The following is a 24731-nucleotide window of genomic DNA, read 5'->3' as shown; positions in this document are numbered from 1 at the left end:
TGCCCCTGCTCTCTCCCCCTCTCTCCAGGCTCACATCTCCTCCTGCCTTCAGGACAACTCCATCTGGATGTCTGCCAACCACCTAAAGCTCAACATGTCGAAGACTGAACTCCTTGTCTTCCCTCCCAAACCTTGTCCTCTCCCTGACTTTCCCATCTCTGTTGACGGCACTACCATCCTTCCCGTCTCACAAGCCCGCAACCTTGGTGTCATCCTCGACTCCGCTCTCTCATTCACCCCTCACATCCAAGCCGTCACCGAAACCTGCCGGTCTCGGCTCCGCAACATTGCCAAGATCCGCCCTTTCCTCTCCATCCATACCGCTACCCTGCTCATTCAAGCTCTCATCCTATCCCGTCTGGACTACTGCATCAGCCTTCTCTCTGATCTCCCATCCTCGTGTCTCTCTCCACTTCAATCCATACTTCATGCTGCTGCCCGGATTATCTTTGTCCAGAAACGCTCTGGGCATATTACTCCCCTCCTCAAAAATCTCCAGTGGCTACCAATCAATCTGTGCATCAGGCAGAAACTCCTCACCCTGGGCTTCAAGGCTGTCCATCACCTCGCCCCCTCCTACCTCACCTCCCTTCTCTCCTTCTACAGCCCAGCCCGCACCCTCCGCTCCTCCGCCGCTAATCTCCTCACCGTACCTCGTTCCCGCCTGTCCCGCCATCGACCCCCGGCCCACGTCATCCCCCGGGCCTGGAATGCCCTCCCTCTGCCCATCCGCCAAGCTAGCTCTCTTCCTCCCTTCAAGGCCCTGCTGAGAGCTCACCTCCTCCAGGAGGCCTTCCCAGACTGAGCCCCTTCCTTCCTCTCCCCCTCGTCCCCCTCTCCATCCCCCCCATCTTACCTCCTTCCCTTCCCCACAGCACCTGTATATATGTATATATGTTTGTACATATTTATTACTCTATTTATTTATTTATTTATTTTACTTGTACATATCTATTCTATTTTATTTTGTTAGTATGTTTGGTTTTGTTCTCTGTCTCCCCCTTTTAGACTGTGAGCCCACTGTTGGGTAGGGACTGTCTCTATATGTTGCCAATTTGTACTTCCCAAGCGCTTAGTACAGTGCTCTGCACATAGTAAGTGCTCAATAAATACGATTGATGATGATGATGATGATGATGACTGACCACTTGTCGAACCCTGCTCTGACTGGGACTGGGTCTCTGTTTCTGGATCCCAATCTGCTTGTATCCACCTCAGACCATAGTACATAGTCAGCCCTTAACAAATACCACAATTATTATTATTCAGAAGGGAGTTTTTAACCTTAATATTTTTTTTTCTCCAGTCTTTTGCCAGAGCAACACGGGTTAATTTCGTTTTTCCCTCGCCCCTGCCCCGTCTTATCCTGGGTCACGGACCGGTCAAGAGGTAGGAGGGAGGGATGACCCATAGCCAATGGTGTCGGGCCCAGCGTACCCGGCGGTCGGCTCTATTTTCTCACCCCCCCACCCATCCGACTCCTCCTTTTCCAGACAGTTATCCCAGAAGGACGGAGGGGATGCCAGCAATTGCTGGCCACCCACACCTCGCTTACGGGGGAGGGAAGAGGACGCAAGTCAGCTTGGGAACATCAAGTTAACTGCAGATAATTTTGGCATTCCTTCTGCCATCCGCTCCCCCACTCCACCGCAGAAACTGGGGAGTCCTAGCCAAGGGAGCCCCTGCCCAGCCTGGCATCATCATCATCAATCGTATTTATTGAGCGCTTACTGTGTGCACAGCACTGTACTAAGCGCTTGGGAAGTACAAGTTGGCAACACATAGAGACCGTCCCTACCCAACAGTGGGCTCACAGTCTAAAAGGGGGAGACAGAGAACAAAACCAAACATGCTAACAAAATAAAATAAATAGAATAGATATGTACAAGTAAAATAAATAAATAGAGTAACAAATATGTACAAATATGCACCCCAGACAGGCAGGGGGACAGGTGAGGTTCTCTGCACTGCTCTAGTCCGTGACCGTCCAGAGGCCTGGATTCAAGTGACTAAACTCTTCCATGCTTTCAACTCTCTCTCCCTCCCTCCCTTTGCTCAAACTGTGCCCCTGGCCTGGAACTTCCTCCCCTCCAAATCCAACAGATCACATATATCTCTCTCCACATAATGATAATAAATGCAATATTTTCATTAAGTGCTTGCTATGTGCCAACCACTGTACTAATCGCTGGGGTAGATACAAGCTAATCAGGTCCCACCTGGGGCTCACAGTCTAAGTAGGAGGGAGAACTGGGATTGAATCCCCATTTTGCGGATGAGGAAACTGAGGCACAGAGAAGTTAAGTGACCTGCCAAAGGTCACACGGCAGGTAAGTGGGAGAGCCAGGATTAGAACCCGGGTCCTCTCTGACTCGTAAGCTCTTTTCCATGAGACCGCGCTGCCCCGCATATTAGGCCACCCCTGAAAGCCCACCCTCTCCAATATGTCTTCCCTAATTATCTCCAGCGCTTAGAGCAGTGCTTTGCACATAGTAAGCGCTTAATAAATGCCATTATTATTATTATTATTAATACTAAGTATGAATAAATAGATCTGGGGTATCTTTTATGTGCTTTCTGCAGATTATTGATAATGAAGTTAGATACAGTCTCTGTCCCATATGGGGCTCACTGTCTAAGTGGGAGTGGCAAGTTTTAAATCCCCATTTCACAGATGAGAAAACTGAGGCCCAGGGAAGCGAAGGGGCTTGTCCCAGATCACACAGCAGACAAGAGGCAGAGCTGGGATTAGAACCCAGGACCCCCGATTCCGAGTCACCTCAAGCCAAAGTCACTTCTAGCATGTAACGCATTGGCTTAAACCAGTCTTCAGCAGTTGTATATAGAACAGTGCTTTGCACATAGTAAGCGCTTAATAAATGCCATTATTATTATTATTATTATTGTATCCTAATATTTGAATTTGCGATGGTACAGGAAATTCTGTATTCTGATTACTCCATTTTGAAATATTTCTAGATGTGTCACCTCTGTTAGAGTGTAAGCTCACAGTGGGCAAAGAACGTGTCTCATACTTGTGTTGGACTTTCCCAGGTGCTTACTACAGTGCATTGTTCACAGGGGGTGCTCAATAAGTATTATGTCCACCACGGCAACCACCATTACCCTCTGATGCCGCCTGTGCCACTCTTTCTCCGGCACATCAGGAGATCAGAGGGCAAGGTCACTGGCAGTAATAATAATAATAATGGCATTTGTTAAGCATTTACTATGTGCAAAGCACTGTTCTAAGCGCTGGGGGGGAATACCAGGTGATCAGGTTGTACCAGATGGGGCTCACAATCTTAATCCCCATTTTACAGGTGAGGTAACTGAGGCTCAGTGAAGTGAAGTGACTCCCAGACTGAGCCCCCTCCTTCCTCTCAACCTCCTCACCCTCTCCACCCCCCCACCTTACCTCCTTCCCTTCCTCACAGCACCTGTATATATGATAAATGTTTGTACGTATTTATTACTCTATTTTACTTGTACATCTCTATTCTATTTATTTTATTTTGTTAATATGTTTTGCTCTCTGTCTCCCCCTTCTAGACTGTGAGCCCACTGTTGGGTAGGGACCGTCTCTATATGTTGCCAATTTGTACTTCCCAAGCGCTTAGTTCAGTGCTCTGCACACAGTAAGCGCTCAATAAATACGATTGAATCAATGAATGAATGAACTTGCCCAAGATCACACAGCAGACATGTGGCAGAGCCGGGATTCGAACCCAGGACCTCTGACTCCCAAGCCCGGGCTCTTTCCACTGAGCCACACTGCTTCTCTAATGGTAGTGATGGCCAGGCAGTGGGGAGGGCATAAGAACCACAGAGAAGCAGGTTGGCCTAGTGGATAGTGCCTGGGTTCTAATTCCGGCTCTGCCACTTGCCTGGGCAAGTCACTTCGCTTCTCTGGGTCTCAGTTCTCCCATCTGTAAAATGGGGATTCAGTACCTGTTCTCTCTCCTCAGACTGTGAGCCCCATGTGGGGCAGAGAGGCTGAGTCTGACCTGTATGTGCCTCAGGACTTACTACAGCGCTTGGCACAGAGTTACGCGCTCAACAGATTGCACGGCAATTATTATAAACACTGTCCCCGGCCCCTGGGCGTTCTGCCTCAATGTTTTCTTTGCCCAGGGCTCTCAGCCACTGCTGCCACAGTGAACCCAAATAGCCGCTTATTTTTAGACAGGTGTTGGTTTCAGCAGGAGAGGTTGGGGTCTGGAAGCCGAGTCCAGACGTGGGAATGTCCTATTTTGATTCTATGTGCTGATCTTTGGGTGTCAATGTCCATCCTGCTCCTGTTTCTCGCTGGCCTCGGAGGCCAGATATCGTGTTGGCGGGCCAGGGCCAGTTGTGGGGGTCTGGACTCAGCCACGTTCAGCAGAGGAGGCGACCTGGGGGAAGGGAGTCCTGGTCTCTCGGCCAGCTTCTCCCCCCTGGCCCCAGGCCTGCTCTCTGGGCAACCCCACGAAAGCCCTAAGGAAGAACGTGGCCCTCATTTCCTCCTCTCCCACTCCCTTCTGAGTCACCTTGTACTTGGATTTACACCCTTTATTCACCCCTCTCTCATCCCCACAGCACTCATGGGAAGCAGCGTGGCCTGGCAATCAGAAGGACCTGGGTTCTAATCCTGGCCCCGCCACCTGTCTGCTGTGTGACCTTGGGCAAGTCGCTTCGCTTCTCTGTGCCTCCGTTACCTCATCTGTAAAATGGGGATTGAGACTGTGAGCCCCATATGGGACAGGGACTGTGTCCAATTTGATTAAATTGTATCTACCCCAGCACTTATAACAGTGCTTGACACCTAGTAAGCACTTAACAAATACCATCATTACTATTATCATTATTATGTACATATATGTAATTTATTCATATTAATGTCTTTATTACCCTCTAAACTGCAAACCTGTTGTGGGCAGGGAACCTGTCTGCCAACTCTGTTATATTGTATTCTCCCAAGCACTTAGTGTAGTGTTCTTCACACAGTAAGCGCTCAATAAACATAATATTGATGGCATTTATTAAGCGCTTACTATCATCATCATCATCATCATCAATCGTATTTATTGAGCACTTACTGTGTGCAGAGCACTGTACAAAGCGCTTGGGAAGTACAAATTGGCAACATATAGAGACAGTCCCTACCCAACAGTGGGCTCACAGTCTGTGCAAAGCACTGTTCTAAGCGGTGATCAGGTTGTCCCACGGGGGGCTCACAGTCTTAATCCCCATTTTACAGATGAGGTCACTGAGGCCCAGAGAAGTGAAGTGATTTGCCCAAAGTCACACAGCTGACAAGTGGCAGAGCCGGGATTTGAACCCATGACCTCTGACTCCAAAGCCCGGGCTCTTTCCACTGAGCCACGCTGCTTCTCACACGATTGATTGATTGATTGGAAGCCAAGAGGGCAACTGGCAGAGCTCAGATGAACTGCACGCGGCCTGAGTTTACAGAAACGGGCACCCAGCCGGGAGGAGGTGGCTACCACCTGCATATCTTGGGGGGTCCCAAGATGAGTCGCTCCTCCTTGCCCGGCCTCCACTTCGACCCTGGGGAGGGGGGCGGTTACCACAGCCACAGTCTCCTTAGTCCACAGCGGGCAGGGAACGGCTCTCTTCAGGTGAACTCCTCTGCTGCCCACGAAGAATAGCCGGAAAATTAAACAGCCCAGGGATTGGGGCTCGTTGTGGGCAGGGAATGTGTCTGCCAACTCTGTCATATTGTTGGATTGTACTCTTCCAAACATTTAGTACAGTGTTCTGCACAGGGTAAGCGCTCAATAAATACCATTGATTGATTGGGGACTCTTTATCAGTGGCAGGACTGGGTGCGACTGGAAATCAGGACCCCAGGAGACCATGGGCAAGACCCTTCAGCTCTCTGAGCCTGTTCAACCCTTCCAAAAATGGGTAGGAAGTCCTTGAGTCTCTGCCCCGTATGGGACAGAGACTGTGTCCAACCCGATTATCTGGTAGCCACCCCGGTGCTTAGCAGAGCATTTAGCACACAGTCGGTGCTGAACAAATACCATCAACTGACTGACTGATTTGTTCTGTTTCCCGCTCTATCCTTGTTTTTCCTCTTGTTCCCAACATTGGTTCAGAATTTTGCAGGCTGTCACCCCCATAAGACTATAAACTCTTGGCGTGTGAGGGGACACGTGTCTTGCTTCCATTGTCAATCAATCAGTGCTGTTTATTGGGTGTTTATTAAGTGCAGAACACTCTGCTGAGCGCTTGCAAGAGTACAATACAAACTCATTGTGGGCAGGGGAGGTGTCTATTGTAATGTACTCTCACAAGCACTTCGTACAGTGATCTGCACACAGTAAGCGCTCAATAAATACGAGTGAACGAATGAATGGATGTGTTCCCTGCCCACAAAGAGCTTACAGTCTAGTGGGGGAGTCCTCTTGCAGGAGGTAAGATAAAATTGCCTGAGGCTGGCAATTAATTGATTGGCTCTTTGGGCTTTTCATCATCAGCCCAAGCCACGGATTGATGGGTGGGACCTTCTGATCCCAGGAGCTCAGAGACTGAGTACCCCAGGCTCCCTGGAAAGCAGCTGGGCAACTGATCAATCAATCCATCAATCAATCGTATTTATTGAGCGCTTACTGTGTGCAGAGCACTGTACTAAGCGCTTGGGAAGTACAAGTTGGCAACATATAGAGACGGTCCTTACCCAAACTGATTCATGTTTGGAGGCAACAAGATATTCAAGAAAATGGATTTCACTGAATTTACTGCCTGGGATCGGAAGCAGAGGCGCTTAGTGGAAAGATCCTGGGCCTGAGACTCAGTGGAACTGGGTTCCAATCCTGCTTCTGCAGCTTGCCTGCTGGGTGACCCCGGGCAAGTCACTCATCTTCTCTGGGCCTCAATTTCCTCATCTGTAAAATGGAGATTCAATACGTGTACACCTATTTAGACTATTTAGTTCCTGTGGGACAGGAACTGTGTCTCTTCCCCCCCCCGCCCCCGCCTTCTAGACTGTGAGCCCACTGTTGGGTAGGGACTGTATCTATATGTTGCCAACTTGTACTTCCCAATCGCTTAGTACAGTGCTCTGCACACAGTAAGCGCTCAATAAATACGATTGATTGATTGATTGAGCCCGCTGTTAGGTAGGGACCGTTTCTATATGTTGCCGACTTGTACTTCCCAAGCTCTTAGTACAGTGCTCTGCACACAGTAAGCGCTCAATAAATATGATTGATTGATTGATTGAGCCCGCTGTTGGGTAGGGACCGTCTCTATATGTTGCCGACTTCCCAAGTGCTTAGTCCAGTGCTCTGCACACAGTAAGCGCTCAATAAATATGATTGAATGAATGAATGAATGAATGGCATTTCCCACATAGTAAGCGCTTTGCAAATACCACTATTATTATTATTTGAGGGGCGATGGGCTGGTACTTACCTGCCGGGGCATATTAGAGGGGGAGTAGTGTGAGGAAAAATCCGAGTGTCTTCCAGTGGTTGCAAAGAAGGGGGTAGCGCCTATTAATAACCAACCTGCTGCATATATTGAGTGTATACTGGGTACGCGGCGCTCTACTAAGCGCTTGGGAGAGGACAGCCGGTAGACACGACTCCCTGCCCTGGAGGGGCTTACAGCCTAACGGACTATTAAATTCTGGGGTCCCCACTCTGGCTCCGTCGGAAGGGTCTCACCTGCAATCGGGGGGCCGGCGGTTATAGGAAGAGACATCATGCCCAGGAGGTAACCGATGGCCTGGGACGCTTGCATGGGGCCCACCAGCTCGAAGGCGATGGGCGCCATCAGGGTGATGAAGAAACCGTCGCACAGCCCGAGGAAGAGGCAGACCACCACGACGCCTTCGAAGGTTTGGCACTGGGGGATCATCATGCACATCAAACCCAGGAGCAGGAATGCCACCACCTGGAGGGGGACAAAGGCCCAAGGTGAGGACAGGCCGGCCGTCAACGGAAAAGAGCTCAGGGTGGAAAGGAGCTCAGGGAATGTGTCTGTTTAATCATAACAACAACAATAATAATAATAATCGTACTTGTTGAGTGCTATGTGCCAAGCACTGTTGGAAGCAGTGGGGTAATAACAACAACAATAATAATGATGGTGTTTGTTAAGCGCTTATTATGTGCCAAACACTGTTCTGCAAGATCATATGTTGCCAACTTGTACATATCTAGTCTATTTATTTTATTTTGTTAGTATGTTTGGTTTTGCTTTCTGTCTCCCCCTTTTAGACTGTGAGCCCACTGTTGGGTAGGGACTGTCTCTATATGTTGCCAACTTGGACTTCCCAAGCGCTTAGTACAGTGCTCTGCACATAGTTAGCGCCCAATAAATACGATTGATGATGATGATGATGACTGTCTCTATATGTTGCCAACTTGTACTTCCCAAGCGCTTAGTACGGTGCTCTGCACACAGTAAGCGCTCAATAAATACGATTGATTGATTGATTGTACTTCCCAAGCGCTTAGTACAGTGCTCTGCACACAGTAAGCGCTCAATAAATACGATTGATTGATTGATTGTACTTCCCAAGCGCTTAGTACAGTGCTCTGCACACACTAAGCGCTCAATAAATACGATTGATTGATTGATTGATTGTTCTAAGCGCTGGGGGGGATACAAGGTAATCAGGTTGTCCCCCGTGGGGCTCACAGTTTTCATCCCCGTTTTACACAAGGTAACTGAGGCACAGAGAAGTTAAGTGACTTGCCCAAGTTGGACACAGTCCCTGCCTCACACTCTTAATCCCCATTTGACAGTTGAGGTAACCGAGGCCCAGAGAAGTGAAGTGACTTGCCCAAGGTCGCACAGCAGACGTGTGGTGGAGCCGGAATTAGAACCCAGGTCCTTCTGATTCCCAGGCCTTTGCTCTAGCCATTAAGCCCTGCTGCTTTATGACTGTACTGTACTCTCCAAAGCGCTTAGTACAGTGCTCTGCACACAATACGCGCTCAATAAATACGGTCGACTGACTGACCCGCTTCTCTGCCTCTACAACCCGCACGCTCCGCTCTTCTATCCACTATGCCAGGCTCCTTCTCTAGCAAGTCAGGGCGATGCAGAAGGGAGTTGGAGAAGAGGAGAGGAGGGCTTAGGGAAGGCTTCTTGGAGGAGATGTGCCTTCAGTAACGCCTTGAAGTCGGGGAGAGCAATCATCTGTCTGATAGGAGGAGGGAGGGCGTTCCGGGGCCTTCAATAAATACGATCAGGTGATTTATTACTTATTTATATACGATCAGGAGATTTATTACTCTATTTATTCTATTTATTTTACTTGTGCATAAACTGACTGAGCCCCCTCCTTCCTCTCCCCCTCCCCGTCCCCCCGCCTTACCTCCTTCCCTTCCCCACAGCACCTGTATATATGTTTGTACATATTTATTTTACTTGTACATATCTATTCTATTTATTTTATTTTGTTAATATGTTTGGTTTTGTTCTCTGTCTCCCCCTTCTAGACTGTGAGCCCACTGTTGGGTAGGGACCGTCTCTATGTGTTGCCAACTTGTACTTCCCAAGCGCTTAGTACAGTGCTCTGCACACCGTAAGCGCTCAATAAATACGATTGATGATTGATTGATTTACTATTGTATTTATTTTGCTAATGATGTGCATTTAGCTTTAATTCTATTTATCCTGATAACTTGACACCTGTCCACATGTTTTGTTGTGTCTCCCCCTTCTAGACTGTGAGCCCACTGTTGGGTAGGGACCGTCTCTATGTGTTGCCAACTTGTACTTCCCAAGCGCTTAGTACAGAGCTCTGCACACCGTAAGTGCTCAATAAATACGATTGATTGATGATTGATTGATTTACTATTCTATTTATTTTGTTAATGATGTGCATTTAGCTTTAATTCTATTTATCCTGACAACTTGACACCTGTCCACATGTTTCGTTGTGTCTCCCCCTTCTAGACTGTGAGCCCACTGTTGGGTAGGGACCGTCTCTATGTGTTGCCAACTTGTACTTCCCAAGCGCTTAGTACAGTGCTCTGCACACCGTAAGCGCTCAATAAATACGACTGATGATGATTGATTGATTTAGTATTCTATTTATTTTGTTAATGATGTGCATTTAGCTTTAATTCTATTTATCCTGATAACTTGACACCTGTCCACGTGTTTTGTTGTGTCTCCCCCTCCTAGACTGTGAGCCCACTGTTGGGTAGGGGCCGTCTCTATATGTCACCAACTTGTACTTCCCAAGCGCTCTGCACACAGTAAGCGCTCAATAAATACGATTGAATGAATGAATGAATCCCCACCCAACGGGCCGCTTCCTCGCTCTCGCCTCTCCCACCTCCATCCCCTGGCTCAGAGAGGGGCAGTGACCGACTCCGGGCCACACAGCCCGGTGTCCAGGGTGCTCAAGCTGGCCGCCTTTCCCTTCCACTCCAGCTTCGAGAGGAGGTTCCATGGGCCACAGAGCCTCCCCACCTATCAGCCAAGCCCATTAAGGCAATTGAGGGTGAATATCATTATGTAACACAAAGGGCCTCATTAACCGACTTTAAAAGGCTGTAATTACCACCCATTGTAGCCAGCCGTCTCTAACATCCTCGGGGAGTTCTTGCCAAGGTTTTCAGGTGAAGCTCCCACACCTCCAAAGTCTCCACAGCTTCGGCTGGACGCTGTCGCCCTTGGGGCGAGTAACCCTTGTGCCCTCTCCCCCCTGCCACCCCCACTGGCCCTCTGGACTCCTGCCCGGGGGGATTCCCCCCATTCATTCATTCACCCACCGCAATCCTATCTATTGACCTCTTACTGGGTGCCAAGTACTGTACTAAGCACTTGGGAGAGTGCTCTACTCTCTACTACCACTACTACTACTAAATACTAATATTTATCTACTAATAAACAGGCATATTCCCTGCCCACAAAGAACTCACAGTCTACCGAGAAGCAGCGAGGCTCAGTGGAAAGAGCCCGGGCTTTAGAGTCAGAGGTCATGGGTTCAAATCCCGGCTCCGCCAACTGTCAGCTGTGTGACTTGGGGCAAGTCACTTCACTTCTCTGGGCCTCAGTTACCTCATCTGTAAAGTGGGGATTAACACTGTGAGCCTCCCCGTGGGGCAACCTGGTCACCTTGTAACCTCCCCAGCGCTTAGAACAGTGCTTTGCATATAGTAAGCGCTTAATAAATGTCATTATTACTATTATTATTATTACCGAGAAGCAGCGTGGCTCAGTGGAAAGAGCCCGGGCTTTGGAGTCAGAGGTCATGGGTTCAAATCCCGGCTCCGCCAACTGTCAGCTGTGTGACTTGGGGCAAGTCACTTAACTTCTCTGGGCCTCAGTTGCCTCATCTGTAAAATGGGGATTCAAACTGTGAGCCCCCCGTGGGACAGCCTGATCACCTTGTAACCTCCCCAGCGCTTAGAACAGTGCTTTGCACATAGTGACTCACTGATGAGTAAGCGATTAATGATTTGAGATCTGTTTGTCGGAGGCAAATAGAGGGGTTAAGCGCTTAACAAATACCATTATTATTATTATTATTACTGCCATGGCGTTGTGGATATGTTGCCAACTTGTACTTCCCAAGCGTTTAGTACAGTGCTCTGCACACAGTAAGCGCTCAATAAATACAACTGAATGAATGAATGAATGAATCAATAGAGCCCGGGCATGGGAGTCGGAAGGTAATGGTTTCTAATCCCGGCCCCACCACCGTGTGGTCTTGGGTAAGTCACTTCCCTTCCCTATGCCTCAGTTACCTCATCGGTAAAATGGGGATTAAGACTGTGAGTCCCGTGCGGGACGGGGACTATGTCTAACCTGATTCCTTCTAGACTGTGAGCCCACTGTTGGGTAGGGACCGTCTCTATATGTTGCCAACTTCTACTTCCCAAGCGCTTAGTACAGTGCTCTGCACACAGTAAGCGCTCAATAAATACGATTGAATGAATGAATGAATCCACCCCAGAGCTTGGTATAGTGCCTAACACATAATAAGGGCTTAACAAATACCTTAATTATTATTATTATTAGAGGAAGAGACAGACATTAACATATATACAAACATAAATAAATAAATAAATAAATTACCACCTCCACCACCACTCCCAAAAGCATGATTTTCATGGAGGCAATTGCTCCCCCCACCTCTGCAGTGGAGACAGAGCCATTATTCTTGCCCCTAATAATAACAGTTCATTCAATCGTATTTATTGAGCGCTTACTGCGTGTAGAACACTGTGCTGAAGTGCTTGGGAGAGTAAAATACAACAATAAACAGACACATTCCCTGCCCTACACATTCAAGGCCCTACTGAGAGCTCACCTCCTCCAGGAGGCCTTCCCAGACTGAGCCCCCTCCTTCCTCTCCCCCTCCTCTCCCTCTCCATCCCCCCACCTTACCTCATTCCCTTCCCCACAGCACCTGTATATATGTTTGTATGTATTTATTACTCGATTTATTTATTTATTTTACTTGAACATATCTATTCTATTTATTTTATTTTGTTAATATGTTTGGTTTTGTTGTCTGTCTCCCCCTTCTAGACTGTGAGCCCACTGTTGGGTAGGGACCGTCTCTATATGTTGCCGACTTGTACTTCCCAAACGCTTAGTACAGTGCTCTGCACACAGTAAGCACTCAATAAATACGATTGAATTGAATTGAACAGTTCATTCAATCGTATTTATTGAGCACTTACTGTGCGTAGAACACTGTGCTGAAGCACTTGGGAGACTAAAATACAACACAAACAGACACATTCCCTCCCATAACGAGTTTACAGTCTGGAGGGCCTGTAATAATTGTGGTATTTGTTAAGCGCCTACTATGTGCCAAGCTCTGTTCTAAGCGCTGTAGATAGAGATAAGGATAATAGTGCTACTTGTTGAGCGCTATGTGCCTGGCACTGGACTAAGCGGGGTCCACCCACCTGCAGGTAAATCTTCTTCAGGCCGGGAATGAAGTCGCCGACGCGGCCGGACAGTAGACGGCCGATGCCGGACGTGGCGCCGACACACACCAGGAGGACCCACTTCTTCTCCGTGGCCTGGAATTCCTTCTCGGCGTAGTTAACCTGAACATTTTGGAAAAGGAAGGTAAAGGAGCATCTGCGGCCCACCCTCCCGGCAACCTGCCCAGTGGCCACGCTCGCCAGGATGAGCCGGCCCGTCCAGAGGGGCTACTAGCAGCCTGGTATTTGCTCGGGGAACATGTCTGTCGATTGCTGTACTATACTCTCCCAAGCGCTTAGTTCAGTGCTCTGCACACAGCAAGCCATCACTACGATTGACCGACTGGCTAGCTCCGAAAACTCCCTTGTAGCCCAAGCCAGCAAAATGCCACCCTCAGGAGCCGGCCCAGAGGGTGATGGCATCTGGGCCTACTCGGAGGAAAAGGGACTGCAGAGGGGCTGGACCGATCAATCAATCAATCAATCAATCGTATTTATTGAGTACTTACTGTGTGCAGAGCACTGTACTAAGCGCTTGGGAAGTACAAGTCAGCAACATATAGAGACGGTCCCTACCCAACAGCGGGCTCACAGTCTAGAAGGGGGAGACAGACAACAAAACAAAACTTGTTAACAAAATAAAATAAATATACTAGATATGTTCAAGTAAAATAAATAAATAGATACCTCGGGGCTACAATTTCCCAGCAGGCCCAGGATGGGCGGGATAAGTGGGCTTTCCCATTTTTAATACAGAAAAATCAATGACCAGCGAACAAGAAGAGGGTGATGCTCTGAGGAGAGGCTTGCGTTCGTGCCTTGAGAATATATTTATATGTATTTCTAGATTTCTATATATATTTCTATATTTGGAGGGGAGGAAGCTGGTTGACTTGGTGTTCAGGAAACGGGTCAGCTTTTCACCGGAATGAAGTGGGAGGAGGGAGGAAGGAAGTGGAGGGAAAAGAGGAAAGAGAAGAGGAAGCAAAAGTACCAAAAGAGTGGGGGTCTATAAGGGTGTTTTGGTCTGTTGGCTCTTTGGAGTTCATCCCCAGCAGGCCGTAGTCGCCCCACTAAAATCTCCTTAGAGAAGCAGTGTGGCTCAGTGGGCAGAGCCCCGGCTTTGGAGTCAGAGGTCATGGGTTCGAATCCAGGATCCGCCACTTAGCTGTGTGACTTTGGGCAACTCACTTAACTTCCCTGTGCCTCAGTTGCCTCACCTGTAAAATGGGGATTAAAGACTGTGAGCCCCCGTGGGACAACCTGATCACCTTGAAACCTCCCCAGTGCTTAGAACAGTGCTTCGCACATAGTAAGTGCTTAATAAATGCCATTATTATTATTATTATTAGACTGGAGCCCCGCGAGGGATGGGGTCTGTGTCCAATCTGATTATCTTGGGCGTAATGCAATTCATAGCGCGGCTCAGTGGAACGAGCATGGGCTTTGGAGTCAGAGGTCATGGGTTCAAATCCTGACTCCGCCAATTGTCAGCTGTGTGACTTTGGGCAAGTCACTTCACTTCTCTGTGCCTCAGTCACCTCATCTGCACAATGGGGATTAAGACTGTGAGCCCCCCGTGGGACAAACTGATCACCTTGTAACCTCCCCAGCGCTTTGCACATAGTAAGTGCTTAAAAAATGCCATCGTTATTATTATTGTTATTATTGTTAAGTTTGTTACGGGCAGGGAACATGTCTGCTAATTCTGTTGTATTGTACCCTTCCAAGTGCTTAGTACAGTGATCTGCACATAGTAAGCAGTCGATAAATGAGTGATTGATTGATTGATTGGTCAAAGCCGGCACCTCTGAAGAGTTCCCCATTCTCCACCTCTGGTTCTCGTCGAGCCCCGGGGGCCGGAGGAGAGGAAATTGCCTCTGGTACCAGCCTCCCTCTGTGCCATCCCCGGGCTCCCGCCCAGATCCCAGGGCCCAAAGAGGACCAGGAATGCGGCCGTGGAGTGCTCATCATCTTCTTCCTCCTCCTGTCAGTTGGGGCAGAGGCGAAAGCACCATCTTGACTCCACCTCTGGTCCTTTTCTGTCTCCAAAGGGCCGCCCGCCGCCCTCATCACCCCCAAAAGCGGGTAAAAATTATTTAGCACAGGAATAAAGTTGCTATCATGCTGCCCCATGAAGGAGCGGGATGGAGGGTGCCAGCCCCAGGCGGGTATCTCCTCAGAAGTCTCAGCCTGTGGCATCCATGCTACATTGTCTTTGAGCTCTGAGGGTGGCTCTAGCTATCAGCTGCGAGTTGTAGATTTTTTTGGACTGCCGAGGCCCTCGGCAGGTAATAACAATAATAATAACTGTGGTACTTGTTAAGCGCTTACTATGTGCCAGCCACTGTACTAAGCGCTGGGGTAGATGCAAGCAAATCGGGTTGGACGCAGTCCCCGTCCTTCATGGGACTCACAGTCTTAACCCCCATTTTACAGGGGACTGAGGCACAGTGAAGTGACTTGGTCAAGGTCACAGAGCGAACAAGTGGCAGAGCCGGGATTAGAACCCGGGTCCTTCTGACTGTTCATTCAGTCATATTTACTGAGTGCTTAATGTGTGCAGAGCACTGTACTAAGCGTTGAGAAGCAGTGTGGCTCAGTGGAAAGAGCCCGGGCTTGGGAGTCAGAGGTCGTGGGTTCTAATCCCGGCTCCGTCACTTGTCAGCTGTGTGACTTCGGGCAAGTCACTTGACTTCTCTGTACCTCAGTTCCGTCATCTGTAAAATGGGGATTAAGACTGTGAGCCCCACATGGGGCAGCCGGATCACCTTGTATCCCCCCCAGTGCTTAGAACAGTGTTTTGCACATAGTAAGCGCTTAACAAATACAGTCATTATTATTATTATTATTACAGATCGGCAAAATATAGAGGCGGTCCCTACCCAACGACGGGCTCACAGTCACGGACTAACCGCTCTATCCACTAGGCCACACTGCAGGTCATCCGATTCAATTCCCTGCTTCCTTCCCATGCCCCTGATCCCCACTCTCCCCAATTCGTTCAGTCATATTTACTGAGCTCCTACTGTACTAAGCGCTTGGGAGAGTGCAACGCAACAAAAAAGAGGCACAGAATGAGATTACACCACAACACTTCCCAGCTTCCTTCTCCCTCCGGCCCCGCCACCACTGATACAACCGGGCGAGGCCGAGGGAGGGGACGGGGGGCACCACCCCGGCTCGCCCGTCATCTGGGGCGCTCACCAGATGCACGTAAGGGATGAAGTAGCCCAGGGCGGCGGTGGCGATGCCAAAGGACCAGATGCAGTAGGTCTTCTGGCGGAAGATGCCCAGGTTGAAGTACTTGCGGAGGTGAGCCAGGCACTGCGGCTTGGGGCTGTGGCCTCCCGGCTGGGCCGGGGAATCGGTGGAGGGCGGCAGGAGGGGCCGGTAGGTGAGGGACAGCAGCATGAGGACGAACATGAAGACGCTCAGGACCTGGAAGATGTGGGCCAGCTCCATGCTGCGGCCCATGACTTTGAGGAGGAAGGGGAAGGACATGGAGAAGATGCTGCTGCTGCCCGTCACGATGCCGTTGGCGAGGCCCAGCCGCCGGCGGAAGTAGTGACCTAGGATGACCAGGGAGGGCTGGAAAGCGAAGGAGCAGCCGCAGCCGAAGACGATGCCGTACGTGAAGTAGCGAATGCTCAGGGAACTGTGGGCGACACCCGATCCGGCTCCGTGAGGGACCGCCATCCTCCTCCCCGCTGCCCCCCATCCCATTGCTCTCCCGGATGCATTGGCAGGCGCCACCCTTCCCGGTCACAGGTCAGGCCCAGGACCTAATCGATTGGATCCATTGAGTGCTTACTGTGTACTAAGACCCTCCCTCTCTTCCCCCTGCTCCCTGGACCCCATCTCTGTCCAGCAAATTGTGGAATTTGTTATACGCCCACCATGCGCCAAGTGCTGGGGGAGTCAGTCAGCCAATCGTATTTACTGAGCACTTATTGTGTGCAGAGCACTGTTCTAAGCACTTGGGAGAGGAAAATAGAACAATAGACATGTTCCCTGCCCACAAAGAGCTTACAGCCCAGAGGGGGAGATGGACATTAATGTAAATAAATTACAGATACGGACATCAGTGCTGTCAGGTTAGATCCGGTCCCTGTCCCACATGGGGCTCACAATCTAAGGGGGAGGGAGAATGGGGATTGAATCCCTAGTCAACAGATGGGGAAATGGAGGCCTACCCTAGCTGATCCTTGACCCCCCAACATCACTCCTCACACACACACACACACACACACACACACACACACACACACACACACTCACTCACTCACTCACCCCATCACCCCCAGGGGCAGAGAGTCGGCTACGCTAAATTGTGTGAATGGTCACCAGGCAACCTTGGGCTCCACAAGCTCACTGTGTGCAGGGAATATGTATATTGTTATATTGTACTCTCCCAAGCGCTTAGTACAGTGCTCTGCACACAGTAGGCGCTCAATAACTACTACTGACTGACTCAGCAGGGAACAAGCAGAGGGGATGCTCGGGGGTGGGCACAGAGGGCCCTGGGCCTCTGTGGGACCGGGCTCAGGAACCAGGAAAATGGTTTTAGGCGTCAGCAAGAGGATTCTGGGTTGGATGCAAGCTGTAATATTAATAACTGTGGTATTAAACACTGACACTGAGTGCAAACACTGGACTAAATACTGGGGCAGATACAGGATGATTGGGTTGGCTCTAGTCCCTGTCCAATACAGAGCTTCCAGTCTAATGGGGAGCAGGAGTGAATCTCTGCCCCCTGCACTTAGTACAGTGCCTGGAACATAGTAAGCGCTTAATAAATATAATAATTATTATTATCTGGGCTGCTTTTGTGGTGAGGTCAAACGCGGGGAGGGCGAGCTTTGATTCTCCTGAAAGCAGGCCTGTCTTGGAGGTGCGGACTCTCAACTCTTATAAGTCCTTGCCCCTCGGGGGCAACTGGCCCGAAGTGGAGGGATGAGTGTGGGAAGATTGGCCGGGGCTGCACGAACCAGGGTCAGCTCGGACGCCCTGTTCTGTGGGGGATTTCGGCTTTAGCCTGCTGAATCACGGGGATTGAGGGGGAGGAGGCCGGGCGGGAAAAGATCAATCCCCTCCTCAGCTTCAGGGTGCAGGTGCCGAGATTGGAGCGAGGACCAGGCCCAAGGTGTGGCCAGCGTGGCTAAGGATGGCCTGCCTGGGGGTGGCCTGAGATGAGGGTGACTTCTGGGGTCGGAGGGTGCTTCTTGAATTCATCCGTGGATTTGTTCGGAGCCCTCAGGCAATCAGGCATCTGATGATGCCCAGAAGTCAGGAGACAGAGAGGGACTAGTGCCCTTTCCCTGCCGCTCGGCCAGAGAAAGTACCCACATGGATCTGGGCTCGGCTCAGTGTGCCCCTGTCTGCCTCCTTCCTCCGGGGCTGGATCCGTGGAAGGGGAGACCGCCAAGAAGAAGCCTGGACTTCCAAAACTCCCAGGCAGAAAGCGCATGGGTTTCTGGGGGACCCATCTGGAGATTCATTCATTCGTTCGTTCATTCAGTTGTATTTATTGAGCGCTTACTGTGTACAGAGCACTGTTCTAAGTGCTTTGGAAAGTACGATACAACAGTAAACAGAAACATCCCCCGCCACAACCCGGCTCCCAACCCATCGCTCTTTGTCAGGAGGGAAGAAGGAATGCGGGCGGATATTTACAGTTCCATACTTCCATCTTCCCCCTCTTCCCGAGCTCCCAAACTCCTGGGGTTCAGGTGGGAAATGGGAGTCCCTGCATGCCTCTCTGCTCATTGGTTGAGACTGTAAGGTTTAGGGCTCTGGATTTGTTGGCATTCCTCAGCAGAGACCTCCCTCTTCCCCCCCAACTTCTCCCTGCCCTATGTCCCCTTCCCCCAGGCCTCTAACTCCATCTAGAGACCCCTGAAAACACCACTTGGGCAGGCTGGATCAAGAAGGGTCCCCAAGAGGCTCCAGGAGGCCAGAGTTGGTGTCCAGCAAAACCATGACGTCTCCCCCACCGCCCCCTCTCTCCCCCGCCGTTCCCAGTCTGTCCAGACCAGAAGGAGCCAAGGAGAGGTCTCTGTCTGCAAACAGCTGGCTGGAGCAAGGCGGAGGAGCTCCGGGGAACGATCGGGAATGCAATGGTCGTAAAGAAAACTGGCCCGCGGGTCGAAGACCACAGAACTGGAGCAATGTCCTCAATTCAGTGGGCTGAATTTTGTAGTTTGCATTTTGGGCTCCGAGCAACTAACCAGATGACACAGCTGCCGTATTGCCAGGGGTGGGAGTGGGGGGGGGTGGTCATTCTCAGAATTCTGGGACTGGAGGGGCTTTTCGGAGGTCATCTCATCCTCCTTCTTGCTTCCTGGCAGGCCCTCTCTCCTAAGCACTCAAGCATTTTCTTACTCACCCCAGCCCCACAGCACTTGTCTAAGTATCCTTTTACTCTACCGTTTCACTTATTCATTCAATCGTATCTATTGAGTGCTTACTATGTGCAAAGAGTGCAATACGACAATGAACACTTTCTCTACCCACAACTAGCTCACAATCTAGAGAGGGGGAGACAGACATTAATATAAATAAATACATTTCATAAGTGCTTTGAGGTATTTATTACTCTTTTACTTGTACATATTTACTATTCTATTTATTTTATTTTATTAATATGTTTTGTTTTGTTGTCTGTCTCCCCTTTCTATACTGTGAGCCCGCTGTTGGGAGCATCTCTATATGTTGCCAACGTGTACTTCCCAAGTGCTTAGTACAGTGCTCTGCACACAGTAAGCGCTCAATACGATTGAATGAATGAATGAAAGGTGTCGCGCACTAGCACTATTTCCCCTATCCTTATTCTAGCTTAATGTCTGACTTCCCTATAGCCTGTAAGCTCCTTGTGGGCTGGGATAACGTCTAACAGATCTGTTGTATTGAACTTTTCCAAGAGCTTAGTATAGTACTCTGTACATAGTGGGCTTTCAATACCCATTGTGGGCAGGGAATGTCTCTCTTTATTGCTGCACTGTACTTTCCAAACGCTTAGTACAGTGCTCTGCATCCAGTCAGCTCTCAATAAATACGACTGAATGAATGATTGACTGAAATACCACTGAATGGTTGATTGATTAACCTCGCCCATTGTGAGGCTCTGGGGCTCTTATTTTGTTTTTTGTCTGGTCTTCTCACTTAGACTTTAAGCTCACTGTGGACAGGGAACGTGTCTACCAACTCTGTTGTATTGGACTCTCCCATTCTTCATTCAATAGTATTTATTGAGCACTTACTGTGTGCAGAGCACTGTACTAAGCGCTTGGAAAGTACGGTGTTCTGCACACAGTAAGCGCTCATTCATTCATTCCATTGTATTTATTTTACTCAATCATATTTATTGAGCGCTTACAGTGTGCTGAGCACTATACTATGAGCTTGGGAAAATACAATACAACAATAACAATAATAATAATAATCATGGTACTTGCTAAGCACTTACTATGTGCCAACCACATAGTTCCAAGCACTGGGGCAGATAGAAGTTAATCGGGTCAGACACAGTCCCTGTCCCATACAGGGCTCACAGTCTTAATCCCCATTTTTTACAGACGAAGTAACTGAGACACAGAGAAGTTAAATGACTTGCCCAAGGTCACACAGCAGACTTGTGGTGGAGCCAGGATTAGAACTCAGGTCCTACTGTCAGGCTCATGCTCTATCCATTAAGCCACCTTGCCTTCCCTTCCCACAACGAGCTTACAGTCTAGAGGACTGTAGATAAATACATTGATTGATTAGATTGCAAGCTCCTCTGGGGCAGGGACTGTGCCATTTACTGCTTCCACTAAATAATAATCATATAATAATAGCGGTATTTGTTAAGTGCTTACTATGTGCTAGGCACTGTACAAAGCACTGGGGTGGATACAAGCAAATCAAGTTGGATACGGTCCCAGGCCTCACAGTCTCAATCCCCATTTTACAGATGAGGCAAGTGAGGCACAGAGAAGTGAAGAGACTTGCCCAAGATCACATAGCAGACAAGTGGGGGAGCTGGGATTAGAGCCCATGACCTTCTGTCCCCCAGGGCCTTGCTCTAACCACTGCACCATGCTGCTTCACAAGGCTGGGATCTGCTCAACCTTGGGTGGGTCACGGAAAGAGTGAAAGGGGACTGTGCTGACCGCTCCGCCCAAACACACAGTTCGGTTCTTTTCCACCTCCCATCCTAGAGTGACCCCTGACCCCTCCCACTATATCAGGAGATCTGCTACCCGGAAGCACTGGTTGGCTGGATTTCCCGGGGACCATCCTGAGAAACATCTGCTAACTCCTGAGGACTTCCGCCCCTTCCCGCTTTGGGGCCCGGGGGTCGTCCACCCCGCTCCTCGTCCCCCTCCTCCACCGGCTGACTTGGGGACCGGGGAGGAGGGAGACGCCTTCAGGGGCGGAGAGTCCCTCCCCACCCCCCACCGCCCCAGCTTCCCACAGGTCTCGGCCTTACTTGGTGAAGGATGTGGCGAGGAGTCCGGTGAAGGCGATGGCAGCCCCCGAGGCAGCGGTGGTCCTACACCCCATCCGGTCGGTGAAGATGCTCACGATGGGGGAGCAGAAGAAGATCATGCCCATGGCCAGGGCTCCGACCCACGCTGCGCGGAGACAACAGTGGGAAGGGGGTGGGTTCATAATAATAACTGTGCCATTGGTTAAGTGCTGATTAACTTCTATCTCAGCGCTTAGAACAGTGCTTGGCACATAGTAAGTGCTTAACGATACCATCATCGTTATTATTATCATTAGAGGATAGAGAATGGGTCTGGGAGTGAGAAGGACCTGGGCTCTAATCCCAGCTCTGCCTGCTGTGGGACCTTGGGCAAGTCTCCCAAGGGAGACTTGGGAGAAGTGACAGAGAAGTCACTTCCCTTCTCTGTGCCTCAATTACCTCATCTGGAAAATGGGGGATAAGACTGGATTGTGGACTGTGTGCAACCTGATTATAACGTATCTAATCACCTAGTAAGCGCTGAACAAATACCATTTAAAAAAGCATTTACTATGCGCCGAGCCCACGTGGGGGTGGTACCAGGTCATCAGGTCAGACTCAGTCCCTGTCCCACATGGGGCTTACAGTCAAATTAGGAGGGGGGAACAGGTATTGAATCCCCATTTTACAGATGAAGAAACTGAGGCCCAGCAAAATGAAGTGACTTGCCCAAGATCCCACGGCAGGGAAGTGGCAGAGCTTGGATTACAATCCACGTCCTCTGACTCCTAGGCCTGGGCTGCTTCAACAGGTCCCCAAAAAGTGGTATCTGTTAAGCGCTTACTCTGTGCTTACTAAGCACTGGGGAAGAAACAAGATAATCGGGTTGGAAACAGTCCCTGTTCCACATAGGGCTCACTGCCTTAATCCCCATTTTACAGATGAGGTCACTGAGGCCCAGAGAAATTAAGTGTCTTGCCCAAGGTCACATGGCAGAAAAGTGGCAGAGCTGGGATTAGAACTCAGGTCCTTTTGACTCTCAAGACCATGGTCTATCTCCTTGGCAACACTGCTTCCCCATGCCACCCCAACTCTGACATCCAGACTAAAGCCCCCTTTTCCTCTGCTCCCCCTCCCCTCCCCATCACCCCAACTCGCTCCCTTTGCTCTATTCCCTCCGCAACAGCACTTGTGTATATATGTACATATTTATAATTCTATTTATACTAATGATCTGTCTATATCTATAATTCTATTTATTTATATTTATGCCTGTTTACTTGCTTTGATGCCTGTCTACCCCTTCTAGACAGTGAGCTCACTGTGAGCAGGGATTGTCTCTATTTGCTGCTGAATTGTACTTTCCAAGTGCTTAGTACAGTGCTCTGCCCACAGTAAGCACTCAATAAATACGATTGAGTGAATGAATGAATAAATACGATTGAATGAATGAATCCCTCATCCCCACCTTATCCCCAACAGGCACAGGGGTTGCTATTTTCATTTCTTTCTCCTCTGGGAACACCAAACACCAGAGAGGTCCCCTGGGAAGGAAGAAAGTGGAGTCCCTGATTCCCAGCCCAGAGCCCTATTCTCTAGCCCATGCTGCCTTTGGGAGGAGAAAGGGAGGCGGCAATACAGACACAAGATCTCAAATCTCCAGGGTAATCGAGACGGTTGGACATAGACATGTACTCCCAGTGAGGAAGTCCTCGCTTCGATCTCTGCTACAGTTCCCTTCTGCAAGTTCAACCCATTTTTTCTCATTCTGCCCTCCCTATCCTCTGACACTCAAAGACCATTATTCAGTTGCTTCTCATCCTTCTCTTCTCCAGATTCAGTAATCCAGGTTCCTTTCTCCTTTCCCCCTGCGGTCTTATTTTCCAACCTGGTAATCATTTTCCCAGCTGTCTTCTGAACTCTTTCCAGGATTGTTTTTTCCTCCTCCTCATTCTCCTCCTCCTCACCCACCCCTTCTTTCTCCCCAGTCCTTTTCTCCCTCCCCTTCCTGAGCCAGTTCAGCGGAGAGCACTTAACATCCCTCAATTGCAGTCTTGCAGTCTGGGAACTAGACCCCCTCCACAAGTGCCCTGGAGTGGGAGACAAAGTTCACATTCAACAAGAAATTTCCCCACACGCCCAGAGTACCGTGAGACCAGAGAGAAGGAGGCCACAGAAAAAAAAGACAGGCCTATACGCAGCCCGGCTCTCAACCCCAACAAGAATCCAACAAGAGAAGCACGCTCATCCCTGGGGGGCCAGGTGGGGGGAGGAAAGGGAAGAAAGGGGAGGAGTGGAAAATGTCTGACCTTTCCAAATTAATTACAGGGCTCTGAGAAACAATGGATTCAAAAGCATTCCAGTAATACATGGAAGGCTGGAACACAGGCTCGAATGAAGGAATTGAGGAGCAAAGCCACGGTTACATCGGACTACTGTACTCTGAACTGCCCGTTGAAGTCACCGCTTTAGGTGGGGAGAGGAAAGGCTGAAAGGGCAGAGACACAGAGACAGAGAGGGAGATGGAACTATGGAGAGAGAGAGAGACTGAAGAGGGAGAATGTATGCGAGCATGCTCTCTCCATCCAAGTTGGCCTTGTGTAGAAACAAGGTGTGCAGTGTAATGAAAGAGCTGGCTAATGGGATTAGGTGGCCAGCCTCCAAAACAACTACCTAAAATGCCAAGAGGGAGAAAGGCCCCATAAATCAGATTCTGTGTTTCCAGAAACGCAAACTGTTTCCCTCCAACTCCCTTCTGTCCCAATCTCCGGGAATATCAAGACGGGGGTGGATGTGCCTGGCAGTAGGGAGGAAATGGGGGAGCTCAGCGAGGGATGGGGATCCAATGGGGGATGGCGAGGTGGAGAAATGAGAAACCTGAGAGCGGCCTGTCCTGGTGTCCCACTGCTGGGAGCTTAGACATGTAGATACTGTGACTGCTGCTGCCCCGGGGCTCGGAATACCAATTTGGGATTGCTTAAACGAGGTCTTGAAAGTGTTTTTCAGCAGCCTCTAGATCAATAATATTAATAACTGTGGTATTTGGAAGTGCTTACTATGTGCCAGGCACTATACTGAGTGCTGGGGTAGATACAAGCAAATAATAATACTAATAACAATTACTATTCTTATGGTATTTGTTAAGAGCCTACTGTTAGCCAGGCACCGCTCTAAGCACTGGGGTAGATACAAGATAATCAGGGTGGACACAGTCCCTGTCCCAGATGGGGCTCAGAGTCTCATTTCCCATTTTACAGATGAGGCAACTGAGGTCCAGATAATTTCGGTGACTTGCCCAAGGTCACACAGCAGACAAGCGGCAGAACCGGGATTAGAACCCATCACCTTCTGACTCTCAGGCC

The 24731-nt window shown here is 49.6% G+C and overlaps 1 protein-coding gene across 1 annotated transcript in view; it reads right to left on the bottom strand.

Annotated features, from left to right (window-relative positions):
• Window positions 1-24731, bottom strand: part of SLC16A2 (solute carrier family 16 member 2) — a 102895-nt gene that overhangs the window by 2707 nt on the left and 75457 nt on the right. Inside the window, exons 3-6 of the mRNA XM_038747697.1 lie at window positions 21391-21535; window positions 16125-16575; window positions 12897-13040; window positions 7677-7905 (exon numbers count right to left, since the gene is read on the bottom strand). Coding sequence (XP_038603625.1) covers window positions 7677-7905; window positions 12897-13040; window positions 16125-16575; window positions 21391-21535 — 969 coding nt within the window. The remainder of the gene's footprint in view (window positions 1-7676; window positions 7906-12896; window positions 13041-16124; window positions 16576-21390; window positions 21536-24731) is intronic.

This window comes from Tachyglossus aculeatus, chromosome 6 (assembly GCF_015852505.1).
Source record: "Tachyglossus aculeatus isolate mTacAcu1 chromosome 6, mTacAcu1.pri, whole genome shotgun sequence".
Classification (NCBI taxonomy): Eukaryota; Metazoa; Chordata; class Mammalia; order Monotremata; family Tachyglossidae; genus Tachyglossus; species Tachyglossus aculeatus.
The sequence above is the reverse complement of the archived record's forward strand: the minus strand, read 5'-3'. Positions and strand labels throughout refer to the sequence as shown.